At 28.2% G+C, this 12,397-nt stretch overlaps 1 protein-coding gene across 1 annotated transcript; it reads left to right on the top strand.

The window, feature by feature from the left end:
• Positions 1 to 10,625: 10,625 nt before the first annotated feature.
• LOC123902834 lies at positions 10,626 to 11,835 on the top strand. The gene has a single exon (XM_045952636.1). It carries the CDS (start codon positions 11,121 to 11,123, stop codon positions 11,703 to 11,705), a length of 585 nt encoding a protein of 194 aa, XP_045808592.1. The 5' UTR covers positions 10,626 to 11,120; the 3' UTR covers positions 11,706 to 11,835.
• Positions 11,836 to 12,397: the final 562 nt, after the last annotated feature.

Below are 12,397 nucleotides of genomic sequence, written 5' to 3'. Positions count from 1 at the left end.
ATTCCTAATAATTCTCATCGTTAATTCTTGTTTTACACAATCAATATGAAAACTCTTAATCTATTGTTTTATTGCTAAGCTAATTTTAATTGTTTTATTGAAATTCATAATCTATATGAAAACAGCTTTATAAATATTATTTTTTGATAATACAGCTTTATAAATATTAGGTTAAATTGCACTTTTGACCCTCTATGTTTCAGAAAGTTGCAATTTTGGCCTTCTATATTTCGAAATAGCATTTTTGACCCCTTATATTTATCCCCTTTTGCAAAAGGTCAATTTTGACCAAGTCAACGTTGATGTGGCAAATCACTTAAGTGACTCAGCTGCCACATCAACTTTTTTGTCACTTATTATTTTTTAAAAAAATAAAAAGTAAAAAAATAAAAAAGAAAAAAAAAGAAGGAAGAAGTCACGTGATACGACTTTCTCTTCCCATATATCTATTTTTTTTTTTACAAAACCAGCAAAAAAAAACATAAAAACACACAAAAAACATAAAACACCCAAAAATAGCAAACTGTTATAAACAATTTCTAAGCATGAACAATAATATGGAAGAATAGATGAAGGAGAGAAAGAGAAGAGAGAATAGACTATTGTATTATTCTATTCAAGGTGTGTATTACATTGTAACAAAGATGTTCTATTTATAGGACACAATTAGGGGACAAGAAAACCTACACAATAATGGACATTCATTACATATTATTCATAACACTCCCCCTTGAATGTCCATGAAGGATATTCTTTCTCTAAAAAAAACCCTAGTGAAGGAAAAAGAGTACATCATCATTTGTGTGTGAACTGCCTCATTAAAAACCTTACCAGGAAAACCCAGTGGGACAAAACCACGGTGAAGGGAAAAATAGTGCAGAACATATTTATATCTCCCCCTCATAAAGACAATTATTATACATGAGATGAAAAATCAAATAATCTTATGTACTAGCTGCTCCAAAGTTTTACTAAAAGTTGACTCTGTAGAAAAATCTGTTATATCTTCTTTATTATACTCTTCTCTAAATTAGCACTGCGTCTGATATTATCTTCATGTTGAGTTGTTGCAGGAACCATCATTTTGTAATAAAACAACGAATTTCTTGTATGTGTTGAATTACAATCCTCAACAAAAACATCTTCTCAGCTTGCTTGATGTAGTGCTAAAATCTTCACATGATTGGATGATATTGTTGTTTCTTTAAAGTATAAATAATTCTATGTTTTGCTTTGCTTCAATATTTGGGTTGGATGAATAGGCAAAAATAAAATACTACGAAATTATAGCAAATATATTAGTGAGCTTAATTGAATTAAGATATGGTACTTCAGGACCAATTCAAATTGTTCATCATTTTCTTGAGGCATGACACATCAAATGACATTGCAACCATTTTTAGTATACAACAAATTAGATTTGTCAATGTCAAACTGTTTTAACACTTTTGCTATATAATCTTATTTAAATTATAAATTTAAATGAGAATATCTCATAAGCTCTTCGGGAGTCTAGATGATATTTTATCATTAATATAAGCCTCGGATATAAATAATTCATTGTCAAATATAACTAAATCCTTCAGGGATCATCATTATCAAGTGAGCCAGTAAAATACGTTAAAACACATATTTCACATGAATTGAGTATTTCAGATGCTACTCAACTTAATTAATTTTTGAATTCACTTCAGGTGAATATGCTTCTTGAAAATCAATGATTGACATTTATCAATATACTTGAATAACAATTCAAACTCTAAACATTTTGTTTTTATTATTTTTCTCTTGAAAACTTATTCATATCGATTTATCTCCATCTGCAGATGAAATGGACTACTGGTCCAAAAACATTTCGCTTTGCAAAGCAAGTTTAATTTTGTATCAATTGCGTCTATCTTATTTAGTCAATCATTTCATTGTCTATAATCCTTAATAGACTTTGATTTATGATCCTCATTGTCATTTATCACATATATAGCGCTTTATTATGTGCAAAAATATTGTCAACGTTGACTTCATCTCGGTTCCATCGTATTCCATTCATGACATAGTTTGTCGAGATCTCTATATTTTCGTAAATTACAGGTACCTGATAAGTTCTTCTGGAACTGGAAAATTAATTATGTCAAATACTATTTTCATATCCTCACTCGGGTCATCTTTGTTTTTAGCTCCTTTTCTTATTTGAGGATTTTTATCTTTGGAACCGATTTGCTTACCATGCTTCACGCGTGGTTAGGAATCATTTGCAATATTAGATTGTCCAACAGGGACATTCATTTTTATTGGAGCATTAGCAGCTGTTGATTGATTTCATAAACTTTGCAAATGAGTTATCTTTTGAACTTCTGGTTCATATTGATTTCTAAGAGGATCAAAATAACAATTATTAATTTATTTCAAAACATTTCAATTGAACTTCTAGTTCATATTTTTAGCTGCTTATTATCTCCCCCTAATATTGGGAAAATTAATTCACCAATTGATAATCAGCCCATAAAGCTGTAAAAAAAATCTCCAATTATTGGCTCACTTTGGAGATTCATATAAAAATTATTTTCCCAATATTCTTTTACTACCCATTTAAATGCATTATATTGGAGCAATTGAAACGTACCCAACACATCCAAAAATGTTTATATGGGAAAATATGTTTATAAACTAAAATTCAAATAAATTAGGGGAGAGCTTATGTATATAATAATTTGTTGGCATGATGCTATTCAATATCTCAACATACATGTTTGAATGTTCCAAACTATAACTTAGAATGGATCTTCAGGTCCATTATTTTTTTGTTTGTATGAACATATTTCATAAGATGTTTGGTATAAATTTCAATTAACATATGATATTTATCAAATACTTTCTTGAATAATATATATAAAATGATCTCTTAAAAATAATCTCACAAACTTCTGGTTGTGAGTTTATAACAAACATACATGTGACCATTTGGTTGATGCATCAATTCAAATTTTAGAAATCTAATCGGTCCACATGATCGGTGTATTGATTTACAAATATCACCTTATATATATTCTAAAAAATAAGAGACGCTCGTTTTCTTAATTTATCAATTTTCTTTGCGAGCTAGTAATACACAAAAAAATATTAGATTGAATGAACTTCTGGCCATTCAATACATATCCATAGAAACTTTTCGCATCATAATAGATCAGAGATGACCCAACTGATCTTGCCAATTACAAACTTATTATGATTTGTAAACTTCTGGTTTACAAGAACATGTGCTTCAATTGCACAAATATATATAAATATACCCCAAACTAGAGGCAAATGTTGATAATATGTCTCGTAATGTATAGAGATACAAGATCTCATCCATTTCTTGTTTCAATAGGATATTTATTTATGCGAATATCCTTCAAACATAAAAAAATCTTTAAGACTTAAAAATATACAATATATTGGCAAAGCGTAACTTTATTTCTCGATATAACAATGCATTGGCTCTTCTGGAACCTTCAATAATTTTTGTACTACTAAATATAAAAGTTAATTCCTTCCAAAAAAAATATATAAAATTTAATTTTTCATAAATAGTAATATCAATGAATATTTTCATGCTAACAATTATGTTTATGTGGATTTCAGCAGAATTATAAAACAGTAACAATTAATTTTTTTTTTTATCTAATAATTTAAAATCAATAAATTGATTTAAATAAGTAACAGAATAATTAAAAACCAGTTTATATTTACAAACTGTAACCGAATTATAATTATAAGTAATTAAGAAAATAACTGTATTCAAAGCTTAAGAAAACATAATCACCATAAAATAAATTCAAAGTTTAATGTATAAAAAGCTAAATGTAACTTTTTTCTTAGGCATATATTTCATAGGGAATAATAATCGTCTACCTCATAGTAAAATATAAAATAGATAGATAGAGATCTTACTAAGTTGTACATCGAGAAATAAAGTCGAATTATCATGTAAAAACTTTCACATTTCAATTGATAATTATTGAAATTGTACCAATCTAAAATATGATTAATCAAATTTTTTTTTTTTTTGAAATTATTTTCATAAGTTTGCTACTTCAGGAGCATATTCAAGAGACATACATAATTGTTCTTTTAATTTTGGTCCAATTTATACTAAGATCAAATAGATCATATGGACTTTAATCATGTTGTAAACAAAAATTAGTTCTTCAGGAACTCAACAACAAATCTCTATTCAGAATGGCTAGAGAAAAACACAATTTTACAATCTTTCATAATATTGGTTAAGAAAATCCATATTCTTTGAGCAATCCATCAAAGATGCGCTAATATTAAAGCTTTAGCTTTTCAAGAACTATATCACAAGTGATCTTCATATAATGATCATAATAATCTTCATAATTTCTTCAAGAAAATTTTATTCTTTGAGCAATCATTCAAAGATGCTTCAATATTAAGGTTTTCCCTTTTTATTCTTTAATTAGTTCTTCGGGAACTAGCTAATATCACATATATTTTCATTAGTTTTGCTAATTTGTCTACTTTTCCTTTTTTTTTTCTTTCAATTCTAGCGAGAAGCCGAACTTTTAAAATTAACACGGCCATGACTATTACCTCAACGATGGCCACAATTTTGTCCATGGTAATCGTGTGTTGCTACATTCACTTCCGGGAATGGAGTAACATCAATGGGTTGGACTTCATTCACTTCTGGGAATGATTTTTCATTCATTTATCATTGATATATACTATCATCAAATAATAAAATTAAGCAAATACTTAGATAAGCATAATAAACATAGTCAAATAAAAAAAATTAATTCCAATTATTTTTTATTAATACTAATGTAATGTAACGTACTGAAAATTTATAATGCAAATTAAATAGTAACTTAATAATAATTATAATGTAACCTATGTTATGAATAAGATTAATTAGTAACTTATTGAAAAAATAAAAATAAATTGGCATATAACGTATTGATAACAAAATTGGCATATGATATACATTTTTTATGTTTTGTACAATATAGAAATAAATAAATAAATCCATTGAAAATTGTAAATTGCCAAAATTTTATAAAAATTGGTAAAACTATCCTTTAGGGATGCATATGTATATTGAATTCTTCTGGAATTCTTAAGAAATAATTTGATTTTTCTTTTAAGTTCTTCAGGAACTATATAATATTGTTATAATGTAAGAATAATCCTTTATGCAATCCTCATAAGAATAATCCATATTCTTCGTTATATTATAATATATCTAATTGTACAATTCTTCAAAGATGTATCTGTAATGAATTCTTCAGGAATTCGTGGGTAATACAAATTGATTTTAAAATTGTTTAAGAACTGTTTAACGGATCAAATATATATTCAATCAGTTATTTATCCAATCCTTCAGGGATTGATGTTCATTTTACTTATATCTATGAATCTTCAGGATTCATATTTTAAAATTTCATCATACTATGAATCTTCAGGATTCATATTTTAAAATTTATCACACCATGAATCTTCAGGATTCATATTTTAAAATTTCATCATAATATGAATCTTCAGGATTCATATTTTAAAATTTTATCACACTATGAATCTTCAGGATTCATATTTCAAAAATTTAACCACGATACTTCTGGATCGAAGGTTTGTGAATCAATATAAAAAAAACAAGAAGACAAAAAATTATCTGAAAGAATAGAATAAAAAAAATCATACATAAAATAAAATTGTCACTTCCCTTTGTTGCTATACCTTTCTTGAAAGGGGAGAGACTATCGTGCTGATAACGTGTTATAAACAATTTCTAAGCATGAACAATAATATGGAAGAATAGATGAAGGAGAGAAAGAGAAGAGAGAATAGACTATTGTATTATTCTATTCAAGGTGTGTATTACATTGTAACAAAGATGTCCTATTTATAGGACACAATTAGGGGACAAGAAAACCTACACAATAATGGACATTCATTACATATTATTCATAACACAAACAATGTTTTCCTATGGTATTCTATCTTTTATATTATAAGCTTGTATACACAAGCAAACTCTAAAACCTAATTTGTTTTTCATATTTTCCCTCCATTTTATCTTGCAATTTTTATTAAAAAATAATACAATTTTGTCTTGACTAAGATTCGAACCTGCAACCTTTCAATGCAGGGCAATATTTCCAACCATTATGGCAAGTATACCAATTGTGATTAAAATTATGTGCAATAATTGATAAGCACCATCAATTTTAAAAGTATATCATATCAAAATTATTGTTGACTATATTATTCATCACGAAATAATTTTATGTCTTTCCTGATCAATGATTTTTTTTCTATCGGATCATAAATTTAGAGAATAATTATCATGTGAGATTTGGAAAGTTATTATCACGTGTAATTTGGAAAGTTATTATCAAACTCAATTCTACTAAATCAATTTTTTTGCAATACAACCAAACACAACCATAGTCATGTCACTAATCACATTCATTATTTTGTTTTTAATATTGCAGATTTAATATTAACCGATGATCAATTGATATATAGTAGAAACTCTTTAAATTAATAATGTCAGGACCGGAGAAATTTATTAATTTAGAGAGTTATTAATTTATCGATAAATTAATAATTATTAATTTAAAGAATTTTTAAGTAATTATACTGTACATACCAAACAAAAAGGCAAATTAGTCTATGCCTCTTAGAATTACGTTGCAGCGAACCTTGAGACTCAACGTAAATTAATAACTACTGTGTTCATATGCATTGGAAAACAGACAACTATTGAATCATATTTCAATAGAGTGTAATATATTTTTTCAGTTTCTATGAATTATTAATTTATAATTTTCTTGGGACCGAAAATTATAAATGGATCTCCCGAAAAATTATTATCTTATTATTTTATCGAGTTTTTCAATTTTTTACATTGGCCCAAGTCGGGACCAGACAAATTTATTATTTTAGAGAGTTTATTAATTTATCGAGTATTAATTTAAAGAGTTTCTACTGTAATATGCACTAGCAGACCAATTGTGATTTAAATTATGTCCACAAAGTGTTAAGCTCCATCAACTTTCATAGGAAAGATTTCATACGACAATTAAGCACCATCAATTTTCATTGCACAATTTAAACAATTAAAAACCGATAATCTCTTATATTATAAGCTTGCTAACATAAGCTAATCCTAAACCAAATTTTTTTCCCCTCATTTTCTCTTTCTTTTTATTGCAGCTTTATATTAAAAATATACAGATTTGTCATCGAACCTGCATCTCTTACTTACAATAAAACCTTTCAACCGCTAAAACATGTGCTTCAATTATGAAAGAATTTAGGAATCCTAATATGTTAACCCTGTTTTCAATAAATTTGAACGGCGGAATTAATCACAATTTTTATTTATTTATGGATGTCTACTTAAGTTTATGTTCTTGATTACGTCTTTAATTTTTTTTTAACCTTTAATTATCATCAATTTTTTAACCTTTAGTTATCAGCAATTTTTTTTAATAAGTAAACAAAACGATGGGGTTCAAAAATTATTTAAAAAATATATAAAATATAAAATAAGCACATAAACAAATATAGAATAATTAGTCCATGAAATTCCCTATACTACTCTTATTGAAAATGCTCTTAGAATTTTTGTATTTTATTTTTTATTGTTACATATTACACCTAATTAGACCCATGCACCGCATGGGTCAAAGTTCTAGTTTTCTCAAATGGCAAGATGCAAATCGTGAAACCCTAACCCTAAAGGATTTCGTTCATTCTTCTTTTGATTTCGCAAATAATTTCATTCTTAAATCTTATATCCAAATCAAAAGCTGCTTTTCGTTCTCTCTTGTTCGATTTCAATTTTAAAGATGAAGACTGTAATTGGTGCAACATGTGAAGGTTCAAGTAACATGAAGATTTGTGACAAATATGTAAAGTAAGTGTTCTTTTGCCTATATACTATGATTTCTTTGTTTTGTGATTTAAATATGGTGGGTGGAAAAATTTTAAAGTGTTGATAGGTCAAGTTTTTGTCTTGTATACGTGAATTGTTTCTAACTGTGAAACAACATATAAGAAAGGGAAATTTTATGTTAAAAAAGGGTTTGGACATAGACCAGATTAACATAATTGATTTGGGCAAACAAGTAAAAGAACTATTAACAGGGGAATTTAAGCTATGGTATGGGAAATCAGAGAATGATTTGAGTGATGATCTTAGGTTGCTGGAATTGATAGAGATGTCATTAGGTTCTTAAATGAGTTTAAGAGACATCCAATTGCTGATTTATATGTAGAAACCACAAATGCAAATTTTATTGACCATAGTCCATAGGTGACACTGATGTAGAAGAGACAGAAATAGGTTCTAATGAATTATATGCATAACAAGCCATTATATGCAAAATAGGCCTTTATATGGTAAACAAAAATTATGATGAATTATATGCATAACAAGCCATTAAGTTAGAAGCATAATAAGCATAATTTTGCGTGTTTTTTTTTTTTTTTGGTTTTGTAAAAAAAGAAAAGATAGATGGGAAGAGAAAGTCATATCAGGTGACTTCTTCCTTGTTTTTCTTTTTTATTTTTTTATTATTATTTTTTAAAAATAACAAGTGACAAAAAAGATGATGTGATAGCTGAGTCACTTAAGTGACTTGCCACATCAGCGTTGATTTGGTCAAAATTGACCTTTTGCAAAAAAGGGTAAACATAGAGGGCCAAAACTGCTATTTTGAAACATAAGAAGCCAAAATTGCAAATTTCTGAAACATAGGGTATTAAAAGTGTAATTTAGCCTAAATATTATTATAAATTTAATATATTTGCCAAATAACCATCATTGTTTAACTAATTGTTCATCATTGTGGTGACCAATTTGATCCGGTGAATTATCACAGTTTGTGGAATCTTTATGATTGACCGGTCAACATCCATTTGAGCCTTGGAAGATGTTGTGAATGGGAAATACTTGCATGGATAATTAATATTTAGTCACACACATAGTTAAAAAAAAAAAATACAAGGAAGAAATAATTAAATAATATATATTTTAATATAATTAAATGATATGTATTATTATTTGTGTGCTATCAAATTGTGACCAAATACTAATGCATCCAAATATTTCTCGTTGCAACCAATCTATTACTTGAAGTGAGAGGTTGACACTATATGATCATGTAGAAAAACTTAAGCTGGTTTACTTTCTAGATTGAGGAGTTCCCTCATTTCCTTGCTTCTACGATCTGTAGCAGCTCAGTCAACTTTTCTTTTGTTTTGAATGGAGTATATAATTTTAAAGTCATAAAATAAAAATGTGAATAAAATGTTTAATTTTTTAAAATTATAATATGTTTATTGTAGGGTATATAATAAAATAAAGATATTCTAGAATTATGAAAGTGATCTACTGTGCAACTTCACCATTATTTTTAATCGAGTCCTAATCATTTCAATCATATCCTAATCACCACTTGGTTTAATTAAACAAAAATAAACAATATCATGAGGTGAGTCAAATTAAATACGGCAAATAGATTACACACACGAGTATAGTCCAATTGTGTGTTCCCTGCCAATTTGCCTTTCTCTATATTATCTAAATAAATGTCTCACTCGTTTTGACTATCACATTCTAGAAACTCAAATCCATCCACAACCATTTTATTAGCTGCCATTGCGTAATGCACTTTTTCATCACTTTTTAATTTCACCATTTCTTTTGATTTTTTAACAATTTAATGACTAAATTTTTATTTTCTTTCACCGCAAGTTTAATCTGGTTCGGAGTCAGTTATGACATCAAGTGGTTTCAACCTCCTCTAAATCGCAGTTGCTGTAAATCGAACGGAGATCATCCCTAACAAATTCAGCACCAATCACCACTGAACCCATCTAACATTGATATATTTAATTGACTAAACTTTAACACAATGTGAAGAAATAAGAAGTAGAATATTTAGAATTCGAATCTGGTTTCTTCTAACAATCTCTCTTAAATAGATACTTAAGTTGAAATCTTCTACATTTTTAATTATTTTTCATTTTTTTATTACTATTTAGTTTTAATGTCAGTCTCTATAAAAAAAATGGTTTTAATGTCGGCCCAACATAATTAGAGGCGTAAAACAATTTTTTTGTAGAGATAAAACAATTTTTATTATGAGTTACATAACAAACAAATTAGATACGATTTTATGAAAAATAAACAAAAACTATAAATATCAGTAAAAGATTACTCCATATTTATGTGTACAAGGATTTGAGGCTTTTAACAATTCAACTAAATGATTACATGAAATTTAACATCCATATTAAATTATATATTTATTTACAACTATATGAAATTTTTGTTGCCTTTTTTTAGCTCAAAATTTTAGGGTCTAAAATTTTTATTTGAGTTACTTAACTGTTGGACCGACCCTATATAATTTTAAAAATATAAATGTAAAAATGTGATATTAAATAAGATTAAATTACTTTTATACATCAAAAATATTTAAAATTTTAATAATATTAAAATTGAAATAATTAAAATAAAAAAACCATTTACACATCCAAAATATCATAGTCAACCATTCCTAATTTCCAATTCTAGACCCCTACACCTATTTACATCACATCACCCCAAATTCCACTCCCCCTAAATAAACCCAAAATAAACAAAGTCTCTGAATGTATAACATCAATTAAACCAACCTTCTCTCCTTCATTTCCTCCAATTATAGGGTGGAGCAAACCATAGAGTTCCCCAAATCCAAACCAGATAAATATAACATCTCAAATTTAATCTTCTATTCCACTATTCTCGGATCACCAACAAAACTTTACCATTAAAAAAAAAAAACCCTCATTTTTCGGTTATTTTCATTCTCTTTCTGTTATAACAAACTTTTCCTCATCTTATTCATTTCCGTTACAAGGTACCGTTATGGTACCGACGGAAGATAAGGCTTAGCTCTAACAAAACAATAAAAAATTCAGAGCTACTTTATCTTCCGTTTCTTTCAACAATAACAACAACACTCAGATATTTTTTAATATTTTATCTGAGATATATTACATTAGTCTCTGCAGTTACACGTAGAAGAAATTAATTTTCTCTCTGATTCAAATTGTTAGTTATTATGTCGACTAAGGTTATTCTTCGACCAGCCGGATCATCGATCCGGCGACAAGCGCTTCTACAAAGCAAAAGTTCTGCCAAAGCAAGCACACATCTCGGTGAAGCTGTTGGAGGAACCGCCGCAGTGTGTTGCTGTTGTCCATTTGCTTTGGCAAATGTTGTTTACTTAACCATCTACAAAGTTCCGGCTACGATTTGTCAGAGAGTATTGAAAAAGAGTAAGCAGCGTCGTCACCGACGTGTTAAATCGGCAGGAGATGTGATGTATCCGGCGAAACGTCGTTGCACGTGTGGATGTTGTGATGAAGTTGGAGTACTTGTTCATCCGACTTGTAGTGATGATGAGATGGATTTAGATGGAGGTGTGAAAAGTGAAAGTGTGGGTGTAGAAGAAGATAAAGATGTTATGGAATTGGAGAAAGAGATGTGGGAAACTTTTTATGGTACTGGATTTTGGAGAAGTTCTTCTCAAAGAAATAAAGATTCTTCTTCATCTTTTTCATCTTCTTCATCTCCAAGGATGTTGAGTGTTAATTTTTCTCCTCAGAATTTTCAGGTTCTTACCGTACCATTACCAGCCTTGTAATCAAATAAAAAAATGAAGTGAAATCAGTATTTCTTTTTGACTAAAGAAATCAATATTTCTAGTGAAATATTTGTTAAATTTGTGTATGTTTTCTTTTCACAAATATATAACAATGTTTTTGCAGAGTTAATTTGGAATTTGTATATGTTTGAATTTTATGTTTGACCTAACTCAATCCTATGAAATCGCCGAATTGCCTCCATTTATAAACATATCCTGAGGCCCAACACCGGGTGGCTGATAGTGGAAACCTTAATAGGTAGTCTAATGGATCTTCAAGAGAATCTGATACAACATGTGGTCTTCTTTTGAAGAGATACATCGATTAATTACTGTTTCATAACAAAAGAAATTAACAAAATGATTCTTTCATCAATTTGAGATTCTAAATTATGATTCGCAACTGCAATTGGTATCGCTGTCGCAATATAAAACTTTTCGAGGTCTCTATAACTGTGACTGCTTATGTTTCCATGTTTGTATCATGTTTCCCGAATGAGATAGTAATGAATGGAAGGAATTTTGTCAACTTAAGTTGGTGGTTGGACTAAAGCTACATTGTATTTTTCATGTGATGTATGTTAATTAATTAGGAAGAAAACATGGAAACTTCTGAGATGAAATTAACTTTATAAATGTTGTTGATTTGTTTTTACTTTGTAAAAACTTAACTATTTATGACAAAGGGTGTA

Source organism: Trifolium pratense, linkage group LG1 (genome assembly GCF_020283565.1).
Source record: "Trifolium pratense cultivar HEN17-A07 linkage group LG1, ARS_RC_1.1, whole genome shotgun sequence".
Taxonomy (NCBI): domain Eukaryota; kingdom Viridiplantae; phylum Streptophyta; class Magnoliopsida; order Fabales; family Fabaceae; genus Trifolium; species Trifolium pratense.
Note: the sequence above shows the minus strand (reverse complement) of the source record. Positions and strands in the feature narration are given on the sequence as shown.